General features: G+C 40.7%; 7 gene segments (V, D, J or C); 2 read left to right on the top strand and 5 right to left on the bottom strand.

The window, feature by feature from the left end:
- Window positions 1–4: 4 nt before the first annotated feature.
- On the bottom strand, window positions 5–1,183 carry LOC121619210. The segment is given in 2 exon segments: window positions 5–918; window positions 1,135–1,183. Coding segments are annotated over 2 exon segments (354 nt in total).
- Window positions 1,184–5,144: 3,961 nt separating this feature from the next.
- LOC121619168 lies at window positions 5,145–5,915 on the bottom strand. The segment is given in 2 exon segments: window positions 5,145–5,749; window positions 5,857–5,915. Coding segments are annotated over 2 exon segments (375 nt in total).
- Window positions 5,916–6,431: 516 nt separating this feature from the next.
- Window positions 6,432–7,817, top strand: LOC121619222. The segment is given in 2 exon segments: window positions 6,432–6,485; window positions 7,323–7,817. A coding segment is annotated over 1 exon segment (264 nt).
- A 669-nt stretch (window positions 7,818–8,486) lies between these two features.
- LOC121619208 lies at window positions 8,487–9,330 on the bottom strand. The segment is given in 2 exon segments: window positions 8,487–9,065; window positions 9,282–9,330. Coding segments are annotated over 2 exon segments (354 nt in total).
- A 5,532-nt stretch (window positions 9,331–14,862) lies between these two features.
- On the bottom strand, window positions 14,863–16,894 carry LOC121619171. The segment is given in 2 exon segments: window positions 14,863–16,731; window positions 16,839–16,894. Coding segments are annotated over 2 exon segments (375 nt in total).
- Window positions 16,895–17,413: 519 nt separating this feature from the next.
- LOC121619214 lies at window positions 17,414–19,172 on the top strand. The segment is given in 2 exon segments: window positions 17,414–17,467; window positions 18,678–19,172. A coding segment is annotated over 1 exon segment (264 nt).
- A 1,887-nt stretch (window positions 19,173–21,059) lies between these two features.
- Window positions 21,060–21,629, bottom strand: LOC121619981. The segment is given in 2 exon segments: window positions 21,060–21,364; window positions 21,581–21,629. Coding segments are annotated over 2 exon segments (354 nt in total).
- Window positions 21,630–25,427: the final 3,798 nt, after the last annotated feature.

The following is a 25,427-nucleotide window of genomic DNA, read 5'->3' as shown; positions in this document are numbered from 1 at the left end:
GCACATGTTGATTTAAACTTTAAGCGAAAAAGAAACCTCACACTGATTAATAATGGTGATGTTTCGTACCTCTTCTGGTGAGAGACAGGTTTTCTCACAGGTTGTCATAAATCAGCTTTTCTTGAGAGACAGCAGTTTGCCCAACACTCAGATGCTGTGAGGATGAAAAGGATGCAGGGATCACATTCAGGGGAAGAATTGCTGTTTGTGTTTCCACACCTGAAATTATGATTTTAGAAGAACATCATTTTATCATTAGTAAAGCCTCTGATGAAGAGACAGTCCGCATGCACAGTAAAAGTATCAGCTTCTGTTTTTTTGGCTTTCTGAATGTAGTTTTATGTCTCAGTGATTAATTATGGACGTCAGTTTGGAAACCTGACGAATGAAAGAGGTGACGTCAGTTGACTCAAACTCAGAGGAGGTTAATCATTAAACCATCGCCTAAAAATGTTGTCAAGGAAAATACATTTGATTAAATGAAACATTGTTTTAAAATACTGTAATTATCACACATATTGTGTTCATATCTTGTTGTGGTCTTAGTTTGAGTGCAGCTATTGATTCAGATCAGTTCCTCTCCAGCTGAGGGAGGTTTTTGTACGACGTTGTATCACTGTGTGAACGGGCTGAAACCCTGCTGACAGTAGTAAACTCCTGAATCTTCAGCCTGAACTCCACTGATGGTCAGAGTGAAGTCAGTCCCAGATCCACTTCCACTGAAACGACCTGGAACTCCAGACTGACGGCTTGTAGCTTCATGAATCAGGAGTTTAGGAGCTTCTCCAGGTTTCTGAAGGTACCAGTGGAGATAGCTAAAAACATCTGAACTGGTTTTACATCTGATGGAGACAGTCTGTCCTGGAACAACAGACTGAGATTCAGGAGACTGAGTCAGGGTGATTTGTCCTGATGAACCTGGAAAACATGAAAAACAGGAGAAGGGTTATTGAGACAAATCCAGCTTGGAGGAAGATGATCACCATCAGAACAGAAGAGCATCATTTCTTTAACATGGAGAATAGATGGAAGAAGGTCAATGCTGCTTGTTTCAGTGTTTCTCCATCACAGCAGAACATGATTGTGGTGAAGCTGGTTGCATCCTGAAGCCAAGTTTTCAGAAGAGAGTCTCACCCTGAACCAGGAGCCCCAGGGTGGCCAGCAGTAGAACCAGTGAGCTCATGATGGTGCTGCCGGTGTGTGAGTGGCTCTGAAAGGCCTGGACAGCCACTGATCAACACTGGCCTCTTAACGGCTGGGAGCAGAGAGGCAGGACACATATGCAAACACACAGAGTCAGTGAACTGTAGCTGTCCTCAACATGTCATGATGTTTCCTCCTCACTGCTGAGAGCACTGACCCACTTATTTACACATTCACAGGTAGAGGATATTTATTGTTTACAATGATGAGTGACATTAAAATGAATGAGTGACATTAAACATGTTGAACCTCAACATGTTTAGGTGTTTATCATTTAGAGATTAGTTCAGTAGTGATGAAGCATGAGAGGATCCTGAGGATGAGCATCTCAGACAGGCTCATGGAAGGTCTTGGATGTGTGAGCAGAGTCAGAAAACCTGGAAGTCTTCATCAGTTCCAGTTGGACAGATTTCTTGGTCTCAGTAGTTCATGTAGTAACAGCTGTGAGCAGTAATGTGACTTTTCTCAAGGTCTTCATGCTGCACTTTAACAACTTCTCGTCCATGTTGACTGAGAAGTTGAGACTGAAAGTTCATGTTTGACAATCAAAACTGTTTCACCACAAGGTCCATTTAGTATCTGTTCTGGATAGATAGATAGATAGATATACTTTATTTATCCCAAGCTGGGAAATTGCAGTGCAGCAGCAGCATTACACACAGTGAAATAAGTGAAAATAAGACTATAAAGAACAAACTATACATAATAAAATTATAAAAGTAGCGAGCAGTAAAAAGATTATATACATAACAATAATAATAAAATAGCCAATTAGAAAACAGTAGTAAAAGTATTGCACAAAAAAGAATATCAAATGCAAATGAATATCAACATAAGAATATCAAAAGCAAATGGCAGTGAAAATTAAGTGTACCGTGACTGTAAGAACAAACTATATATAATAAAATATCGAAATAACAAGCAGTAAAAAATGATATACATAATAATAAAATGTCAAAAGCAAACAGGAGTGGTAAGAAGTATTTTATTATTATTATTATTATTATTTTCAGCTGTTATTGTACAGTGTAATGGCATGTGGCAGGAAAGATTTCCTGTATCTGTCCCTTCGACAGCGGAGCTGTAGCAGCCTGTGGGAGAAGGTGCTCCGCTGTCTGTCCACTGTGTGATGGAGAGGGTGCTGATCATTGTCCATGATGGATAGCAGTTTATTCAGCGTCCTCCTCTCCACTACAGTCTCAAAAGACTCAAGTCTGAGTCCAAGTACAGAGCCGGCCTTCTTGATGAGCTTATCAAGTCTGTTGGTGTCGCTGGCTCTGATGCTGCTGCCCCAACAAACAACAGCAGAGAAGATGGCGCTGGAGACCACAGACTGGTAGAAGATCTCCAACATTTTGCTGCACACGTTGAAGGATCTCAGTTTCCTCAGGAAGTAGAGTCTGCTCATCCCCTTCTTGTACACAGTCTCTGTGTTGGATTTCCAGTCCAGTCTGTTGTCGATCACCACTCCAAGGTATTTGTAGTCCTCCACCTCCTCCACCACCTCCCCTCTGATCCGTAGTGGCTGTGAAGGCGTCTTCTTCCTCCTGAAGTCGATCACCATCTCTCTGGTTTTGCTGATGTTCAGCCAGCCTGTTCAGGTGGTTCTGTTCGGACCACTCAACAAAGTTGTCTATCAGTGTCCTGTACTCCCCCTCCTCTCCCTCTCTTATACACCCGACAACAGCTGAGTCATCAGAGAACTTCTGCGGGAGACATGACTCAGAGTTGTACTTAAAGTCAGTGGTGTATAAGGTGAAGAGGAAGGGAGAAAGCACAGTCCCCTGTGGAGCTTCTGTATCTGGAAGGACCTGCGGTTGCGTTCCTTCTTACACACTGGATGCAGCAGTCTGTGACTAAAGGAGCTGCTAAGGGCCCCCACTGTGTCATGCAGCGGGTGGGAGGGGTTGTCCATGATGGATGTCAGCTTGGCTAACATCCTCCACTCACCGACATCCTCAGTGGTGTCCAGAGGGCAGTCCAGGACAGAGCCAGCTCTCCTGACCAGTTTGTTTAGTCTCTTTCTGTCCCTCTCAGAGCTTCCACAGCCCCAGCAGACCACTGCGTAAAAGACTGCAGATGCAACCACAGAGTCATAGAAAGTCCTCAATAATGCCCTACATACTCCAAAGGACCTCAGTCTTCTCAGGAGATGAAGACGATGTTGGCCCTTCCTGGACAGGGTATCAGTATTAGTGGACCAGTCCAGTTGATTGTTGAGGTGTACACCCAGGTATTTGTTCTCCTCCGCGATGTCCAGACCCTGGATGTAGTCTGTGGTGCTTTCCTGCGGAAGTCAATCACCATCTCCTTGATCTTGCCGACATTGATGCGCAGGTGGTTGAGTCCACACCAGTCGACAAAGTTAGTGATGACTTCCCTGTATTCCAAATCGTTCCCATTCGATAAACATCCAACAATGGCTGTATTGTCGGAGAACTTCTGGAGGTGGCAGCTAGAACTAAAGCTACAGTCCAAGCTAAAGTACAGGAAGGACAGGGGGGGAGGGGACTGACCCCCCCGTCCCTCGTGATGGTTGTGTGCCTGGATTATAAAGTGTTCAACAGACTTTTCTATACATTTAATTGGAAGTGAGAGCAGCCAGGAAACATGCTTTAATTCTATGATTACGATTGTTGTCTACAGACGGGAAACTAATGAGGTTTTCATGTTTGATTTCAGTTACAATCAGATTTGATGGTTTTGAAAATGTGCTCACATGCTGGAAATACAGATGCTTGTACCGATCTATGCAGCTGAGGGAAGAATGAAAAATGCCAACAGAGGACATAAGGACATTAATGTCTTGTAAACGTTGTGTTAAAGGTCCAGTGTGAAGGATGTTGTGATCTAATGATGATGTTTCAGACTTCAACCAGCTGAATACCTCTTGTCTCACCCTTTCATTTGCAAGCGTGTATGAATCCTGACGGTGGCTTTGAAACTTGGGACAAACATTAAAGGTGCTGTCTAGAGCCAGTGTCTGTTTTGTCCATTCTGGGCCACTGTAGAAATGTGGCTGTGCTACATAGTGTCCTGACCCGTGCTGTGCACGCCTGTTTTTTGTTGAAGATTCCCCTTGTGTGTTGTCTTTGGTTTTTGTCACATCCTGTTTTATTTTGAAGGCTCAAGTTATGTTTCGCTGTGTGCTTTACTTCCTGTGTTTTCCCGCCCTTGTGATTGATCCTTTTCACCTGTGTGTCATTAGTGGTCCCTCCTTGTGTATATAAGTCCGTGTCTTCCCCCCAGTCTTTGTCAGGTCGTTGTCCGCGTCACCCTTGTTCTTTGAGATCCTTTGCCTTTGCACATGTCTTCAGTGAGTGTTTTTCCACTTGTCGTTTTTGTTCATGTCCCCCCTCATTTCAAGTCAGTGTTTGTCCATTGTCTTTTAATGTCGTCTGTGCCATGTTTCAGGTCAAGTGTTTGTCCACCGTGTTCTGTGTTGACCATGTTCCCTAGCCTAGCCACAGTCCCTGTAAGTTTGTTCTGGCCTTGTTCTTGTCTTTGTCCACGCCACAGCCAAAGTGTGTTTCAAGTGTTGTCTTTGTCTTGAGTCATGTCATGTTTCATGTAAGCGAGTTGCTAGTCTTGTCTTTGTGTAAAACCTTGTCACGTTCTGTGTTCGTGAGTTTCGAGTGCTGTCTTTGTCTTAACCCCTGCCCTGTTGTGTGTTGTTTGCTCAGCGTTTCCCTGTGTTGCCCTCGTTTTATGTGTAGCTCTGTTACCTCAGTGTGTTTCGTCGTAGTTCCTTGAGTTTTGGTTTTCTTTGGTTTCCCTTTTGTTGAATAAATTTGTTAATTTGCATCTGCGCCCCCTTGTGTCTGCATCTGGGTTCAACCCATAGTTCTCCCTTAAAACCCCCCTTCCCTGACACATGGTTTTCATGGAAGAGGATCCAGTCCCTCTAGAGATATGAAGGGCTCATTATAAGACAAGAAAAACACAATGATTCTTGTTTTTAATTCATCGTACACACATTTAAGCATAATTATTAATATTAAATACCATTTCTGCCAGTTGACCCACATGAATCTTAACGACTGCTCCTAAAGTCAATGTATTATCACAGAAAGAGAAGGTGAAGTGTGTGTGTGTGTGTGTGTGTGTGTGTGTGTGTGTGTGTCCTCAGTGAAGTGTATCAGTCTCTGTTGTAGCTTCCAGCTGCAGCAGTCAGTTCAGTTTCTGTTCAGTCTGACTGAGGGAGGTTTTTGTACGACTCTTTTTCACTGTGTGAACACAACCTGACTGTTGATAACATGATCACTCTGACAGTAGTAAACTGCTGCATCTTCAGTCTGGACTCCACTGATGGTCAGAGTGAAGTCAGTGTTTGATCCACTGCCTGTAAAACGATCTGGAATCCCTGATGCTCGGCTGTTGGCAACGTAAATGAGCAGTTTAGGAGTTTCTCCATCTTTCTGTTGGTACCAGTGTAAAAAGCTCCCACCAAAAGCCTCTGGACTGGTCTTACAGTTGATGGTGACGGACTCTCCCAGAGCAGACCTCACTGCTCCAGGCTGAGTCACTGTGATCTGGCCTCTGGACTCTGAGGATACAGACACACAAACATAAAGCAGCGTCACGGTTTTGTCGGCTTCATTTCAGACGGACGGACGTTCATAGAGGAGAGGACTCTGATCCTCTGGACTTTACCTGTGAAGCAGCAGCAGAGGAGAGTCCAGATGAGGACGCCGATCAGAGTCATGTTTTTGATGAGGAGGATTTCTGTGGCTTCTGTTGTCATGAAGGACAGCTGTCAGTCATCCAGTGTTCAACCCTCAGGACTATAAACTCTCCCAGAGCACTGGAGCATGGTGCTGCTGATGCAAAGTGGCTCTCTATGGAAATGCTCTGACTGACTCCAACAGGGACTTGGATTAGTCTGATGATGCTGCTGATCAGTGGATCAATCACTTTATCAGAGCATTGATAAACAGTCAGTGATCATTTTAATGTTGGTTTGGTTTGAGGACTCTGGATTCATTTTCTTTCACAATGTTTTGTTTTAATTTAATGCGAGAACAAATTAAATGTGACTTTTAGACAGACGTAAAAATAAAAACATAAAAATGTGATGAATTGTGATCAGTCGTGTCACAGTTTGATCAATATAAGATGAAATAGTTCATTCTTTCAACAGCTGGAAGTGTTCATGTTGAGTTTGTTGTGTTCACAGTCAGAGAGCCGTGTCTCTCTGCAGTGAGAGGTTTTTGTACGACGACTCAGTCAGTTTGTATCACTGTGGTGGACTTTTGGTGGAGGAACCAGACTGGACGTTGGAAGTAAGTTTCTGCTCAAATATTAAATATTGTTTCATCAGTAAATGTTTGAATTCATGTGTCTGAACATTTGCAGTAACTTGAACTTTTGATCGGACGGATCAAAATCACTTTAAAGACTCAGTTTTATTGTCCGTTTCTGCTGTTTAACCTTGAAGCTGAACTCAAAGCAGCTTCACTCAACTTCTCTTGAAACGTTTCATTTCATTTGTGAAATGTGAACCGTTTGAAGTGTCGGAACGATGAAACCACAACACTCGTACTTTTCACACGTGTGTAAATTTGCTCTTTGATTCTCATTTTAAAGCGTTTTGAATTTGAGTAAAAATCATTTTGAATGAAGATGAAAATGTTGAAAATGCCTTTAAATCTCTGATCTGCTCAAACGGCTCAAAATGTCTTTTTGAAATAATGTTGACAGCTCTCTGATGGTCCTGGCTTATTTTTGGCTGATAATATCGTTGGATCTCATCAACTTCTGAGAGTTTCCACAGTAAATGTTTTTGTATAAATGTATCAGGACTCTGAATGAAATCACAGACGACTGAAAATATCTTCAAACTGTATTTTCTTGTTTTCTTCAAAAAGTCTAAAAGAGGTTTTTGTGTTTTAAAATGTCAATCAGATTGTTTTATTTCTCGTGCAGTTTGATATATTTCAGGTCATATGAGGACTCTTTCTGTGCTGATGTGCATGAGAGGTTTCTTAAAGGGAAGTGAAACAATGTGTGAGTGAGTGACTGGTGGAGCAGAAAAACCACCTGACAGAAACTCTCACACAGTAAAGGTGTTCAGGTGTCTGGTGTTTGATTGACAGCCGTGTGGTCCCCGTGTCTCCTAGGTGACGTCCGTCCCACCCTGACGGTGCTGCCCCCCTCCAGTGAGGAGCTGCGGCAGGGGAAGGCCACGCTCATGTGTCTGGCCAACAAGGGCTTCCCCTCAGACTGGACTCTGTCCTGGAAGGTGGACGGCAGCAGCAGCAGCAGCAGCAGCAGCTGGGAGGAGAGCAGGAGCCCCGGGGTGCTGCAGAGGGACGGCCACTACAGCTGGAGCAGCACCCTGAGGCTCCCTGCAGACCAGTGGGGGAAGGTGGGCTCTGTGACCTGCGAGGCCACCCAGGGCTCCCAGACTCCTCTCTCAGAGACGCTGAGGAGAGACCAGTGTTCCCAGTCCTGACCTGCCTCACTGAGACTCTGCTACTGGTTTTACTCTGCTACTGCTCTCACTCTGCACTCTGTCTCTGTCTGTTATTTGACAAATAGAAATATTCACTAGATTGTTGCAACGTTTCAATATTATTTCAGTGTTTGCAGAAAATAAAGACGTGTTCTTCAAATCACTTGTTTGAATATTTATTATCCTCAAAGTGTTTTCATAAATGTTCTTTTAATAGTTGCAGTGATGCTATTTAACCAAAAACATTTTAAAACATGTATTTTTTCCTTGATGACTTTATAAATTATGTTTCACATCACATCATGTGTTTCCATATACACTGATTATCAAAGAGTTTATAAACTCAGACAAAAGTCCTCATCATTTTTGATTCGTGCAAATCAGTGATGGTGAGGACTGTCATGCTGTTGTTGCTTTGGGTTTATCTAAAGAACATGCACTGTCCTTCAAGTCAAACTATAAAAGCATGAAAAACATTTTCTAAAGAAGAATTGTATCATCAGCGTAAAGAGAAACCAAATTCTTGTGAACTCAAATTTATCCCTGAAACTCTTCACATCCTGCTTCTGCTGAAGATCCACAAACACAAAAACAAATGAAAGATGGAAAAAGATGAAAGTGTTCCTTAAATACATACTTCATAAATTATTTTGGTCTAAATCATAAAATACAAATTTGTTGGACAAAAAAATGAAAACAATTAAATATGTTATAGATGTGATTAGTATTTTTACAACATGAATGAAATATTACTGAGATGACATTTTATCATCCAGAAAATTAATATTTTAGTTTCTATGAAAAATGGAAAGAAATAAAATTAATATCTACAAATTGATTGTCCACATGTCATCATACTCCAGGGAATGACCTGATCAAAGTGAAATATTACTTCAACAGTATCATCAGTATCAAACCTTGTTTGTATGAAAACATTAAAAGTATAACTTTTTGTTATGTACAGTATATTTAGTGTTCAAATATTCAAAGGAAATTATAAATAATTGTTTATTTTTAGTAAAGCCTTTAGTTTTAGTTTGAGTGCAGCTGTTGATTCAGATCAGTTCCTCTCCAGCTGAGGGAGGTTTTTGTACGACGTTGTATCACTGTGTGAACGAGCTGTAACCCTGCTGACAGTAGTAAACTCCTGAATCTTCAGCCTGAACTCCACTGATGGTCAGAGTGAAGTCAGTCCCAGATCCACTTCCACTGAAACGACCTGGAACTCCAGACTGACGGCTTGAAGCATCATAAATCAGGAGTTTAGGAGCTTCTCCAGGTTTCTGAAGGTACCAGTGGAGATTGCTGTAAACACCTGAACTGGTTTTACATCTGATGGAGACAGTCTGTCCTGGAACAACAGACTGAGATTCAGGAGACTGAGTCAGGGTGATTTGTCCTGATGAACCTGGAAAACATGAAAAACAGGAGAAGGGTTATTGAGACAAATCCAGCTTGGAGGAAGATGATCACCATCAGAACAGAAGAGCATCATTTCTTTAACATGGAGAATAGATGGAAGAAGGTCAATGCTGCTTGTTTCAGTGTTTCTCCATCACAGCAGAACATGATTGTGGTGAAGCTGGTTGCATCCTGAAGCCAAGTTTTCAGAAGAGAGTCTCACCCTGAACCAGGAGCCCCAGGGTGGCCAGCAGTAGAACCAGTGAGCTCATGATGGTGCTGCCGGTGTGTGAGTGGCTCTGAAAGGCCTGGACAGCCACTGATCAACACTGGCCTCTTAACGGCTGGGAGCAGAGAGGCAGGACACATATGCAAACACACAGAGTCAGTGAACTGTAGCTGTCCTCAACATGTCATGATGTTTCCTCCTCACTGCTGGAACAACTGACTATTTAACTGCTCAGATATATAGTCTGGCGGGTGCGGATGCTGTCTATTTGTGTGGGGATTTCAATAGTCGTCTTGGCAATCTTGACGATAGTATAAGTGATGTGGATAATATACTTGAAAGAAGTAATCTCGATAGCTTTGTCAACAACTATGGAGAAACGTTAATTGAATTTTCGAGAGATGTTAAATGCTGTGTGCTCAATGGTAGAATACTCTTGGGCAAGGATAACTTCACTTCAATTTCTGTTAAAGGAAAAGCTGTCGTAGATTACATTATTGCCCCACATGAATGTTTAAGTAATTGTGTTAAACTTTGGATTTTTACCCCAAAGGAGTTAATAGAGAGATTAGGAGATGAAGGCCTGTGTCTGCTGGGTGATAGATGTAAATTACCTGACCATTCTCTACTGTCGTTACAAATTTAAGTAAGACCTCATTTTGTTAAAGAAAAGCTGCATTTAACGTATACTCGGAAGACTACAGTACAACGACTTCCTGATTCATTTTTGGCCACTAGTCAATGCAATAAAGTACTACAAGATTTTACAGAACAACTGGGAATTATTAAGAATAATCAAAAGGAGTTGAATGCCTGGTATGATAGATTCTGTGGCTTTGTTTATACAGCACTTAACAGGGGGGTTAAGAAGACTAAGAGCCATAGAAACATTCGAAATTCTCATAAATCCTACTGGAATCAGGATTTGCAGGCTTTATGGGATACTCAAAAAATAGCAGAAAAAGTTTTTCTGAAATGTACGAATAAAATTTTGAGGGAAAAGTTGAAGATGGAATTTAAAGAAAAGCAAACCAAATTTGACAGGATGTTACGTACAGTGAAACACAGTTTTAACAGAGGTCTTTCTCTGCATATTGATTACTTGCAAACTCATAACCCTCAACATTTCTGGAATGAAATAAACAAACTGGGCCCCAAGAGGTTAAGGGAGATTCCTATGGAGGTAAAACTAGAGAATGGTGAATGTAGCTCTGTCTTAGGGGCTGTACTACAGAGATGGGAGAAGGATTTTGCAGATTTGTTTTCTGGGTGCAATGATTCATTTGATGACGTTTTTCTGAAAGATATAATAAGTTTAAAAGAATCATTAGAAAGTCAAATGAAAATTGATAATAACTATAATGTATTTTTGAATGCAAATTTCTCTGTCGAAGAGGTAAAAAATGTAATAGATAGATGCAAACTGAAAAAAGCCAGTGGAATTGATGATATTTCTTATGAAATTCTAAAGTGACCAAGGTTATTCAATGTATTATTTGAATTATTTCAATCTTGACACTTTTGACAATGGCACCATTCCTACACAGTGGCAGAAGTCTCTTATAAAACCTATTCCTAAGTCTACTAGAAATGACCCCAAGCTGCCTCTTAGTTACAGGGGTATTAGTCTAATTAGTTGTGTGTATAAGCTGTATTCATCAATCTTAAATTGCAGGCTGGTAGAACACCTGGAGAGGACAGGTTTACTTGTGGATGAGCAAAACGGGTTTCGAAAATCTAGAGCTTGTATTGACCATATATTTGTAGTTAGTTCTCTGATACAATCAAGAATTAAGGAGAACAGGTCGATATTTGCTTGTTTTATTGACTTCAGGAAGGCATTTGATTCGATTAATAGAGAACTTCTTCAATACAAACTTTTACAATCTGGTGTTAATGGAAAGTTTTATTATGCTATCAAGTCCCTTTATCAGGCTCCTGTCGCTTGTGTTCAAGTCAATGAATACAGAACAGGATGGTTTTCCCAACAATACGGTGTGAACCAAGGAGATGTCTTGTCACCAACATAGTTTTCAATTTATGTGAATGATTTAGCTGTTCAGATTAAGACCTCTAGCTTGGGAATTAAAGTTGATGATCAGACTGTGGGCATACTATTATATGCGGATGATGTAGTTCTTTTAGCTGAAAATGAAGAAAATTTGCAGAGTATGCTGAACACTGTTGAGGAATGGTGCGGGAAATGGAGACTAGTGATAAATCAAGATAAAATACAAATTGTACACTTCAGGAGGAAATCATTGGAGAGAAGTCAAGTTATTTTTTAATTTGGGTTTAGTAGTGCTGTCATATACTGACCAGTATAAATATCTTGGTTTGACACTGGATGAACACATGACATTTAAGGAAGCTGTTAATGTTTTAGCTCAGTCAGCAGGCAGAGCTTTGGGATCTGTACTGAACAAAGTAAAGCATTGTGGTAATTTAGGATTCCATACTTATACAGAACAATACAATTCATGTGTCTGTCCGGTGTCTGACTATGCTTCTGGTGTTTGGGGCTTACATGTTACATACATACATGTTGCAATACAGTGCATTATAGAGCAATTCGATCATTTCTGGGAGTCCATAAATTTGCTTCTGTCTTGGCCATTACCGGAGATATTGGATGGGAACCTCCAAACATCAGACATAAATGTCAAATGCTTCGTCTCTGGAATAGACTGGTGAAGATGCCCAACCAGAGAATTACAAAAAGATATTTAATTGGAGCATCTCCAATCTTCACCCCTGGGCTAATGAGCTAAAATCTTTATTTCATTTGAATAATTCATCATTTATTTTCTATAATAGGTTATGTTGTGATATTCAGGAGATGAGGAGTAACATGTTTCTTAAGTTTATAGAAAAATTGTCTGTTGACATTTGGTATAAAACAAAATTGCGTACTTATTGTCTTATAAAGGACAGCTACTGTGTGGAACCTTATGTACAGTATAATTTAAGCAAAAGACAGAGATCCCTGTGTGCACAGTTACGCTCAGGAACATTACCATTAGCTTTAGAGACTGGAAGGTTTAATGCTACTCCAGAGAAGGACAGACTTTGTTTGCTGTGTGATTTGGGAGAAGTTGAGAATGAGGTTCATTGTATGTTTTACTGTCCTGTATACGCAGATATCAGAGAGGTACTTTTCAATAGGATGTCTTCTATTTATTTTGATTTCTTTTGGTTGGATGACCATGAAAAACTTGAACTATGTTTCAGAAGGGGAACCCTTTTCATGGCAAAATTTCTTTACCGGGCCTGGAATAAAAGGCAAGATATTTTGTTTGAGAACTGAGCAGCAGAATTATTGTTTAGGATGTATTGCTGCAATGTCAATATATCGGTGTCTTGTAAACCCATGTGGGTTGGGCACATTTGTGTGCATGACACGAAAATAAAGAAATCAATCAGTCATCAATCAGTCATGTAGAATTAAAGAGACTCAGGATGCTGTACAGAAACTGCAAATTAATCTCAAAAACAACACTTTCCTTTTCATCTACTGAGCCATTTCATAGTCTTATTGTGATCTGTTTTACAAGAGGGATCTGGCTGAGAAGCCAGCTTGAAAATAGTCTTATTAGTGGCACGAGGCAACACAAGAGGAGCGTAGCTCGATCCACTATTGTTATCCCGCGCGTTTTTTCTTCCCATTTTTCATCTTCCGCCAGAATTTCGGCGCGTAAGTAGTCCCACAACTTTGAGAAAACCCTCGCAAACTATATTTCAAAATGTGCGGCTCGATCGGGAATGGTGTGTTATGTCTTTTATAGCTCTTTTGTCAATAATTCACAAAGCTATTCGCAAAAAACTGCGTAGAATTTCCTATAAGAAATGAATGGGAAATTCCTCAATTTTCTGCCTTTTTCAATTGTCCGCTGCTTCGCCATACTTTCTCCTAGAGACTTCATTCAAACTTTAAAACGTAGATAATTTTGTTGGGTCGAAATGAACCTCAGCAATTTTTTTGACATCTCTCATGGTTTTCGAGCTATGACCATCTGAAGACCATAAAGTTTCTCAAAAAATGCTCAGAATTTCTCCCCCTAGAGTGGATGACATCATCACTTAGAGTGAAAGAGCCAGTGAGAAATCGCCTGAATTTTTTTTCTAAAATTGATGTAAAATCCAAACGGTGAATAGGAGACACATAATTTTTGGATCTTTTTGTAGACAAACCTTTCTTCTCTCGTCAAAGTTCAATTTTAAAGGGTTCGCCCCCATCAAATTTAAATAAAGAGGGATCTTGCACCAGCTGCCCTTCTCTGCTGCTCCATTAAAACGTCTTTTTAAATCGACCATTTAGTTATTTTTCTAAAGAATATCTGGACATAAAACACACGTACATCTGGCCCAGACATGTCCACATCTCACAGTGTAATCAGTTTTTTGATAGCAGCTATGATTTTGTCACAATCACAAGTTGTTCGGAAGAAACCGACAGCAAAAAAGTAGCTTTTCTAGGGGAGAATTGTCAACAGGTGCAACTGTCATTTACACACACATACCGGTCAATAACCCACGCACACACATCGGCAGGACAACCAGCCTGAGAATGATTAAATCCATTAAGATCAAAGTTGTCCTCTTAACGAGCTCAGTAAAAACAAGGGCATTGTTTGAAAACAATCTCTGTCCAACAAGCAGCTAAACTCAGCTTCAGAAAGCGCTTTCCCAAAAAAGTCGAGACAGTAGTCACACAAACGCACACACAAACAGGGCTAACCAACAGCTAAAAAGTGATTAAAAACAAGCACGTCAAAACTGAACAGGAACAGGTAAAAAGTGGGAGAGATAGAGAGGTAATTATCAGCAGGTGGGGCAAAACTTGAACACACACACACATACACATTCAGACACACATATACCAAACACATCTCCATGTAGGAACTGTTTGGGCTGCTTGTTCAAAATACAATTTTAATAAATGTGGAGTTCAAGCAGACACACACAAACAAACAGACGAAGACACACACACACGCAGTCACACACAACAACAGATACACACAGACAGACACAGTCACACACAAATACAGTTAAATACACACAGACAGCCTCATATACATAGACAGACAAAACGCCGTTAGCTCGATTAGCGCCATTAGCATTAGTGCTATTAGCTCTGCTAGCTCTATTGGAAATGTTAGCACTGCTAGCTCTGTTAGCACTGTTAGTTCTTTTAGCATTAGCACCATTAGCCCTATTAGCGCCATCAGCTGTTAGCTCTGTTAGTGTTAGCTCTGTTAGCTCCATTAGCTCTGTTAGCGCTGTTAGAGTTAGCACCGTTAGCTCTGTTAGCACTGCTAGCTCTGTTAGCATTAGCACCGTTAGCTCTATTAGCGCCATTAGCTGTCAGCTCCGTTAGTGTTAGCTCTGTTAGCTCGATACGTGTTAGCTCCATTAGCTCTGTTAGCGCCATTAGCGTTAGCGCCGTTAGCTCTGTTAGTAAAAGGAAACTTTGTATGATAACAGAGATGGTTCATTTCCATTAAATTCATTCATGTTTATTGATTCAGTTAATAAGACCAGCAGCCCCCTCGTGCCACTGTCAAATTTCGGCGGCACCAGAATTGTCTAGTGTTAATAACTACAATACAGAACACAAAAACAGATCATGACTATAACACGCAAGACTAAAACTCATCGAGAAGATTAAGGTGCACATGAGGGTAAGCGAAACCGAAAACTCAAAATCTAATTTCATTTCACAAAAAGCTGGTTTTAGTTTTTTCACACACCACAACACCAGACCACACAGTGCTAATGTTGGAAAAGAGCTGAGATTAATCAGGGATGAAAGGAAACGATCAATTTGATCAGTGAAGAATTGAAGTGCTTCCATTAATAGAGTGGATGATACACAGCTGTGCATCTGCAACACTCTCTCTTTCTCTTTCTCTCTTGTTGTCTTGTTTTAATGTTGATGGTTTCAAGATTTTAAAATAATACAGATTTCATCAAATCAGAAGTTTTCATGAAGTTATTTGTTGTTGATTTTGTCTTAGATTTGCCATATAAAACAATTAATATACAACTCATGTATGTTACACATGTTACACACAAAATGTTTTGACTTTAGTTTCTCTGAATTTTTATTAATACTATTAAGATCTCCATTAGTCGTCAGTTGTTTTCTGCTTTATGGAACTTTGTTAAAATGACCCATATTTTGACCATTTCAATGGAAAATCTTGTAACTCTCTGTTGTTGGGCTGATTTTCATGAGTATTCATAACAAGTGCTTGATCTGTTCCTTGATATGATCCCAAATCTTTACACAAACCAAATATAATGGAAAGAGGATTTGCAGATTTGTATATGTAAAGCAGCATATCATCTGCATCAACGTACAGAAAATATCTTTGATCTGAGATTTTCCTGCAAGAATATTAAAATTTCAGAGTAACCATTCATCAACAGACTAATGAAAGAGCTGACAGCATTTAAAAACTCTGTCATGTGTTGCTGTTTAAAAGACTCCAGTTGGTCCGCTACATCTACGGAGACAGAGGGTGTCTCTCTGAAACAAGCTAAAGATTTGACATTCATAGAACCTGATTTTATTTCAAAACGATGTTCATGTGCATCACTCGTCATGTCTCATAGTTCAGTCAGTGCAGCCTATCAGAGGCCCCTTTTGCACAGAGATCCTTCAAAACTGCCATAAAGGAAACCCGTCATGATGCTGCCTTTGCTTTGTGACACTGAACCAAACAACGGCAGCATGACAGAGTTCATGGAGCAAAAGTGCTGAAATATGTCAACCCTCACATGAGCAGCAGCCTGGCTGTTCACATCAGTCGTACATTTCTTAATGACGGTCAACAAAAGACTTTCTGCTCCTCTGCTGTTTTCTATTCACACGTAGAGCTGAAAACCTCATGAATTTATGAAGTGAAGCTTTTTCTGTGCTCCTGGATAAGCAGGCCATCACTTCCTGTAAAATACTGATGATCCGCAGGGAGGGGCTTCGACCTGTGTGTGTGTGTGTGTGTGTGTGTGTGTGTGTCCTCAGTGAAGTGTATCAGTCTCTGTTGTAGCTTCCAGCTGCAGCAGTCAGTTCAGTTTCTGTTCAGTCTGACTGAGGGAGGTTTTTGTACGACTCTTTTTCACTGTGTGAACAACCACTGACTGTTGATATAATGAAAACTCTGACAGTAGTAAACTGCTGCATCTTCAGTCTGGACTCCACTGATGGTCAGAGTGAAGTCAGTGTTTGATCCACTGCCTGTAAAACGATCTGGAATCCCTGATGCTCGGCTGTTAGTATAGTAAATGAGCAGTTTAGGAGTTTCTCCATCTTTCTGTTGGTACCAGTGTAAATAGTTCCCATTATAAACCTCTGGACTGGTCTTACAGTTGATGGTGACGGACTCTCCCAGAGCAGAGCTCACTGCTCCAGGCTGAGTCACTGTGATCTGGCCTCTGGACTCTGAGGATACAGACACACAAACATAAAGCAGCGTCACGGTTTTGTCGGCTTCATTTCAGACGGACGGACGTTCATAGAGGAGAGGACTCTGATCCTCTGGACTTTACCTGTGAAGCAGCAGCAGAGGAGAGTCCAGATGAGGACGCCGATCAGAGTCATGTTTTTGATGAGGAGGATTTCTGTGGCTTCTGTTGTCATGAAGGACAGCTGTCAGTCATCCAGTGTTCAACCCTCAGGACTATAAACTCTCCCAGAGCACTGGAGCATGGTGCTGCTGATGCAAAGTGGCTCTCTATGGAAATGCTCTGACTGACTCCAACAGGGACTTGGATTAGTCTGATGATGCTGCTGATCAGTGGATCAATCACTTTATCAGAGCATTGATAAACACTCAGTGATCATTTTAATGTTGGTTTGGTTTGAGGACTCTGGATTCATTTTCTTTCACAATGTTTTGTTTTAATTTAATGCGAGAACAAATTAAATGTGACTTTTAGACAGACGTAAAAATAAAAACATAAAAATGTGATGAATTGTGATCAGTCGTGTCACAGTTTGATCAATATAAGATGAAATAGTTCATTCTTTCAACAGCTGGAAGTGTTCATGTTGAGTTTGTTGTGTTCACAGTCAGAGAGCCGTGTCTCTCTGCAGTGAGAGGTTTTTGTACGACGACTCAGTCAGTTTGTATCACTGTGGTACACGTTCGGTGGAGGAACCAGACTGGAACTTGGAAGTAAGTTCAGTTTTTGATGGATTTTATTCGATTGTCAGCAAATTTTTCTTGTCTGTGAATAAATTTTGTTTAGAAATCTAAATTTGTGATTTTCCATCTTCACTTCTATTTTCTCTCAGTTGCAGTTTTAAGTGCAGTTTTGTGTTTGAAATGAAATCATGACTGTAAATAATATAATGACTCGGTGCAGAGGAGAAGTCTCGTATTTAAATCTTTAGATGAAAGTGGAAACTTGAGTTCTTGTAGTTTAAGTTTTGTCAGACAAAGTCAGAGAGCCGTGTCTCTCTGCAGTGAGAGGTTTTTGTACGACGACTCAGTCAGTTTGTATCACTGTGGTTGACTTTTGGTGGAGGAACCAGACTGGACGTTGGAAGTAAGTTTCTGCTCAAATATTAAATATTGTTTCATCAGTAAATGTTTGAATTCATGTGTCTGAACATTTGCAGTAACTTGAACTTTTGATCGGACGGATCAAAATCACTTTAAAGACTCAGTTTTATTGTCCGTTTCTGCTGTTTAACCTTGAAGCTGAACTCAAAGCAGCTTCACTCAACTTCTCTTGAAACGTTTCATTTCATTTGTGAAATGTGAACCGTTTGAAGTGTCGGAACGATGAAACCACAACACTCGTACTTTTCACACGTGTGTAAATTTGCTCTTTGATTCTCATTTTAAAGCGTTTTGAATTTGAGTAAAAATCATTTTGAATGAAGATGAAAATGTTCAAAATGCCTTTAAATCTCTGATCTGCTCAAACGGCTCAAAATGTCTTTTTGAAATAATGTTGACAGCTCTCTGATGGTCCTGGCTTATTTTTGGCTGATAATATCGTTGGATCTCATCAACTTCTGAGAGTTTCCACAGTAAATGTTTTTGTATAAATGTATCAGGACTCTGAATGAAATCACAGACGACTGAAAATATCTTCAAACTGTATTTTCTTGTTTTCTTCAAAAAGTCTAAAAGAGGTTTTTGTGTTTTCAAATGTCAATCAGATTGTTTTATTTCTCGTGCAGTTTGATATATTTCAGGTCATATGAGGACTCTTTCTGTGCTGATGTGCATGAGAGGTTTCTTAAAGGGAAGTGAAACAATGTGTGAGTGAGTGACTGGTGGAGCAGAAAAACCACCTGACAGAAACTCTCACACAGTAAAGGTGTCCAGGTGTCTGGTGTTTGATTGACAGCCGTGTGGTCCCCGTGTCTCCTAGGTGACGTCCGTCCCACCCTGACGGTGCTGCCCCCCTCCAGTGAGGAGCTGCGGCAGGGGAAGGCCACGCTCATGTGTCTGGCCAACAAGGGCTTCCCCTCAGACTGGACTCTGTCCTGGAAGGTGGACGGCAGCAGCAGCAGCAGCAGCAGCAGCTGGGAGGAGAGCAGGAGCCCCGGGGTGCTGCAGAGGGACGGCCACTACAGCTGGAGCAGCACCCTGAGGCTCCCTGCAGACCAGTGGGGGAAGGTGGGCTCTGTGACCTGCGAGGCCACCCAGGGCTCCCAGACTCCTCTCTCAGAGACGCTGAGGAGAGACCAGTGTTCCCAGTCCTGACCTGCCTCACTGAGACTCTGCTACTGGTTTTACTCTGCTACTGCTCTCACTCTGCACTCTGTCTCTGTCTGTTATTTGACAAATAGAAATATTCACTAGATTGTTGCAACGTTTCAATATTATTTCAGTGTTTGCAGAAAATAAAGACGTGTTCTTCAAATCACTTGTTTGAATATTTATTATCCTCAAAGTGTTTTCAGAAATGTTCTTTTAATAGTTGCAGTGATGCTATTTAACCAAAAACATTTTAAAAGATGTATTTTTTCCTTGATGACTTTATAAATTATGTTTCACATCACATCATGTGTTTCCATATACACTGATTATCAAAGAGTTTATAAACTCAGACAAAAGTCCTCATCATTTTTGATTCGTGCAAATCAGTGATGGTGAGGACTGTCATGCTGTTGTTGCTTTGGGTTTATCTAAAGAACATGCACTGTCCTTCAAGTCAAACTATAAAAGCATGAAAAACATTTTCTAAAGAAGAATTGTATCATCAGCATAAAGAGAAACCAAATTCTTGTGAACTCAAATTTATCCCTGAAACTCTTCACATCAGGGGTCACCAACCCGGTGACCAGGGGGCACCAGGTCGCCCGCAGCATCCACATCAGTCGCCCGTAAGCCATTTCCAAAAAGAGCACTAAACAACTAACAACTAATTAATTGTGTTGCTATTCTTTTTGAATTACATTCACAGTGATGTAAATTTAAAAACGAATACATAAAAACGTAAAAAAATGTCTATCATAAAAAAAGTTTAATCTACGAACTCTGACGTAGTCTGGGTCGGAGGTCAGTCTACTGCGCATGACAAACCAGCTTTGCTTTGCTTGTGAGCGCTGCAAAGATGAGGAGTCGAACGCGTTTTCTACCCACAAAAACAGCAGAAAAAAGGAAGAAAACTTATCATTTTCACAGTGAATGGGAGGAAGAGTTCTTTTTTACTAACGTGAAAGAAAACTGTGTGTGTCTCATTTGCGGTGCGACTGTGGCGACGGCTGAGCGGCACAACGTGGAGAGACACTTCAGTACATGTCACAAAAGCTACCATGCTAACTACCCACCAGGCAGCTGATTTTTGTTAAATCTTACAAAATTGATAATTTGTACAAACATGGTTCAGAGTTTATGATTTGATAAAAACTGTTCGTGGCTCGTAAAAACTGAAAAAGATTTCCTGCAAAATGTTGTGGAAGTGATCATTTGAAAATGAAACAATTGGATATTGCATATTGAAATGTATCTGTTTCCAACCTTGTTTAATCATTCTGAATAACTATTGTGATGGATCATCAGTGTCTTCACATAGAATATCATTAATAATAATATAAAATTAAAGGAACACTGTGTAACTTTGTTATTTCAGAAGTGTATTATCAAAGTGTAGCCCTTTGCATTACTCAGTGCCCTTGAAGTAGCTCTTAGTTTCAAAAAGGTTGGTGACCCCTGCTTTCAATCCTGCTTCTGCTGAAGATCCACAAACACAAAGACAAATGAAAGATGGAAAAAGATGAAAGTGTTACTGAATTCCACACTTCATAAATCATTGGTCTCAGTCATGAAATACAATTTTGCTGAACTGAAATAAAATGGATAAAACATGTTTGAGAGATGATTCGTATTTTTGCAACAAAATTGAAATATCGTTGAGATATAAATTTATGCTATAATTTATGAATGTTTGAGTTTCTATAACAGACGGTAAGTCATTAAACTAATGTCAACAAGCTTAGTGTTCATTTGTCAGCACACTGCATCGAATAAACTTTTCAAAGAAGTGAAATCATACTTGAAGAGTTTCATCAGTATCATCCTGCTGCTTCAATGTGCAACAAGATGTTTCAAACCCTGTTTGAGTGAATACATTAAAAATATAACTTTTTGTTCTGTACAGTGTATTTAATGTTCAAATATTGTGAATAAGTAAGTGAATTATTATTAACTATTTATTTTTAGTAAAGCCTTTAGTTTTAGTTTGAGTGCAGCTGTTGATTCAGATCAGTTCCTCTCCAGCTGAGGGAGGTTTTTGTACGACGTTGTATCACTGTGTGAACGGGATGTAACCCTGCTGACAGTAGTAAACTCCTGAATCTTCAGCCTGAACTCCACTGATGGTCAGAGTGAAGTCAGTCCTAGATCCACTTCCACGGAAACGATCTGGAACTCCAGACTGACGGCTTGAAGCTGAATAAATCAGGAGTTTAGGAGCTTCTCCAGGTTTCTGAAGGTACCAGTGGAGATAGCTACCCACATTTGAACTGGTTTTGCATCTGATGGAGACAGTCTGTCCTGGAACAACAGACTGAGATTCAGGAGACTGAGTCAGGGTGGTTTGTCCTGATGAACCTGGAAAACATGAAGAACAGGAGAAGGGTTATTGAGACAAATCCAGCTTGGAGGAAGATGATCACCATCAGAACAGAAGAGCATCATTTCTTTAACATGGAGAATAGATGGAAGAAGGTCAATGCTGCTTGTTTCAGTGTTTCTCCATCACAGCAGAACATGATTGTGGTGAAGCTGGTTGCATCCTGAAGCCAAGTTTTCAGAGGAGAGTCTCACCCTGAACCAGGAGCCCCAGGGTGGCCAGCAGTAGAACCAGTGAGCTCATGATGGTGCTGCCGGTGTGTGAGTGGCTCTGAAAGGCCTGGACAGCCACTGATCAACACTGGCCTCTTAATGGCTGGGAGCAGAGAGGCAGGACACATATGCAAACACACAGAGTCAGTGAACTGTAGCTCAACATGTCATGATGTTTCCTCCTCACTGCTGGAACAACTGACTATTCAAATCATCCCCATGTAGAATTAAAGAGACTCAGGTTGCTGTACAGTAACTGCAAATTAATCTCAAAAACAACACTTTCCTTTTATCTACTGAGCCATTTGATAGTCTTATTGTGATAAACGTCTGTTTTACAAGAGGGATCTGGCTGAGAAGCCAGCTTGAAAATAGTCTTATTAGTGGCACAAGGCATTTTTTCTTCCCATTTTTCATCTTCCGCCAGAATTTCAGCACGTAACTAGTCCAGCTTTGAGAAAACCCTCGCAAACTATATATCAAAACGTGCAGCTCGATCGGGAATGGTATGCTACGACTTTTATAGCTCTTTCGTCAATAATTCACAAAGCTATTCACAAAAAACTGCGAAGAATTTCCCATAAGAAATGAATGGGAAATTTCCTCAAATTTCAGCCTTTGCCAATTGTCCGCTGCTTCGCCATACTTTCTCCTAGAGACTTCATTGATATACATAGACAGACAAAACGCCGTTAGCTATATTAGCACCGTTAGCATTAGCGCTGTTAGCATTAGCAGTTTGCCTATCAGCCCCATTTAGGTGTCGATGACGCTGTCATTTACCTGCTGCAACGAGCCCATATGCATATTGATGGTGGAGGAGGCACTGTAAGAATCACATTCTTTGATTTCTCCAGTGCCTCCAACACCATTCAACCTCTGCTATTGGGTGAGAAGCTGCGGGGGATGGGTGTTAACGACGCAGTGATCTCCTGGATTACTGACTACTTGACAGGCCGGCCACAGTTTGTCCGTCTGGGCAGCGGGCTGTCTGATGTGGTGGTCAGTGATACAGGAGCTCCACAGGGGACTGTGCTTTCTCCCTTCCTCTTCACCTTATACACCACTGACTTTAAGTGCAACTCTGAGTCATGTCACCTGCAGAAGTTCTCTGATGACTCAGCTGTTGTCGGGTGTATAAGAGAGGGAGAGGAGGGGGAGTACAGGACACTGATAGACAACTTTGTCGAGTGGTCCGTAAAGAACCACCTGAGGCTGAACATCAGCAAGACCAGAGAGATGGTGAACGACTTCAGGAGGAAGAAGACGCCTTCACAGCCACTACGGATCAAAGGGGAGGTGGTGGAGGAGGTGGAGGACTACAAATACCTCGGAGTGGTGATCGACAACAGACTGGACTGGAAATCCAACACAGAGACTGTGTAAAAGAAGGGGATGAGCAGACTCTGCTTCCTGAGGAAACTGAGATCCTTCAACGTGTGCAGCAAAATGTTGGAGATCTTCTACCAGTCTGTGGTCTCCAGCGCCATCTTCTCTGCTGTTGTTTGTTGGGGCAGCAGCATCAGAGCCAGCGACACCAACAGACTTGATAAGATCATCAAGAAGGCTGGCTCTGTTCTTGGACTCAGACTTGAGTCTTTTGAGACTGTAGTGGAGAGGAGGACGCTGAACAAACTGTTATCCATCATGGACAATGATCAGCAGCCTCTCCATCACACAGTGGACAGACAGCGGAGCACCTTCTCCCACAGGCTGCTGCAGCTCCGCTGTCGAAGGGACAGATACAGGAAATCTGTCCTGCCACATGCCATTACACTGTACAATAACAGCTGAAGATAATAATAATAATACAATACTTCTTACCACGACTGTTTGCTTTTGATATTTTGTTATTATGTATGTAATTTTTTACTGCTGCTATTTCGATATTTTATGATATATAGTTTGTTCTTACAGTCACGGTACACTTTATTTTCACTGCCATTTGCTTTTGATATTCTTATTTTGATATTCATTTGCATTTGATATTCCTTTTGTGCAATACTTTTTACTACTGTTTACTATTTGGCTATTTTATTATTTTGTCATGTATATAATCTTTTTACTGCTCGCTATTTTTATATTTTTATTATGTATAGTTTGTTCTTTATAGTCTTATTTTCACTTATTTCACTGTGTATAATGCTGCTGCTGCACTGCAATTTCCCAGCTTGGGATAAATTAAGTCTATCTATCTATCTATCAATCTATCTATCTATCAATCTATCTATCTATCTATCTATTAGCGCTGTTAGCTCTGCTAGCTCAATTAGAAATGCTAGCACCGTTAGCTCTATTAGCACCGTTAGCTCTATTAGCACCGTTAGCTCTATTAGCGCCATTATCTGTTAGCTCCATTAGTGTTAGCTCCATTAGCTCTGTTAGCGTCATTAGCATTGGCACTGTTAGCTCTGCTAGCATTAGCATCGTTAGCTCTATTAGCGCCATTGGATGACAGCTCCGTTAGCATTAGCTCCATTAGCTATTTTACCGCTGTTAGCGTTAGCACCGTTAGCTCTGTTAGAAAAAGCAAACTTTGGATGATCATAGAGATGGTTCATTCATGTTGATTGATTCAGTTAATAAGACCAGCAGCCCCCTCGTTCCACTGTCAAAATTTCGGCAGCGCCGGAATTGTCTAGTTCTACGATTACGATTGTTGTCTACAGACGGGAAACTAATGAGATTTTCATGTTTGATTTCAGTTCCAATCAGATTTGATGGTATTGAAAATGTGCTCACATGCTGGAAATACAGATGCTTGTACCGATCTATGCAGCTGAGGGAAGGATGAAAAATGCCAACAGAGCACAGAAGGATATTAATGTCTTGTAAACGTTGTGTTAAAGGTCCAGTGTGAAGGACTGTGTTACATCTAATGATGATGTTTCAGACTTCAACCAGCTGAATACCTCTTGTCTCACCCTTTCATTTGCAAGCGTGTATGAATCCTGACGGTGGCTGTGAAACTTGGGACAAACATTAAAGGTGCTGTCTAGAGCCAGTGTCTGTTTTGTCCATTCTGGGCCACTGTAGAAATGTGGCTGTGCAACATAGCGGTTTTCATGGAAGAGGACCCGCTCCCTCTGGAGATATAAAGAGCTCAATATAAGACAACAAAAACATAATTATTCTTATTTCAGGTGATTGTACACAAATTTAAAAAGGATTATTAATATTAAATTTCATTTCTGCCAGTTGATTCACATAAATCGTCACGTCTGCTCCTTCAATTAAACTCAATGTATTATCACAGAAAGAGAAGGTGAAGTGTGGAATATATTTAACAAAGTGTATGTGTGTGTGTGTGTGTGTGTGTCCTCAGTGAAGTGTATCAGTCTCTGTTGTAGCTTCATTTATCTGTTGTAGGTCCCCCATTGTTTTTAGGATTTAATTTTATTTTTGGTAATTTTCTCTAGTCTGGGGTCCTCCCTTTTGGAGTGTTTTTTGTTTTTTGCCTTTTGAGTTCATCCTCCCTCGGGAGTGATTTTGTTTGTTTAATTTTGTAGCCCTAACTGTTCTTTTCCTGATCCTCCATTAGGAGCGTTTTTTGTTATATTGTTTGTTTCATTGCTTTATATTGTGGTGGAATTTGTACATGTTTCTATACTTTTCTATTTTGTTTTGCTAGTTTATATAGTTGATCTGTAGTCTTAGCTGTTTTACTGTTATATTGACTAGAGGATGTCCTGGTGGATTCGTTGTTGTAACCCCACTGCAATTAACTCCCAGGGTGCCAAAGTGAATGACCTGATGTTATCACACCTAACTGTAAAGTACTGAGAACAGGACATCATCAAGTTTTATTGCAGACAGCTGTTTTTCTGTT

The sequence above is a fragment of the Chelmon rostratus genome, chromosome 16 (assembly GCF_017976325.1).
Source record: "Chelmon rostratus isolate fCheRos1 chromosome 16, fCheRos1.pri, whole genome shotgun sequence".
NCBI classification, from domain to species: domain Eukaryota; kingdom Metazoa; phylum Chordata; class Actinopteri; order Chaetodontiformes; family Chaetodontidae; genus Chelmon; species Chelmon rostratus.
Note: the sequence above shows the minus strand (reverse complement) of the source record. Positions and strands in the feature narration are given on the sequence as shown.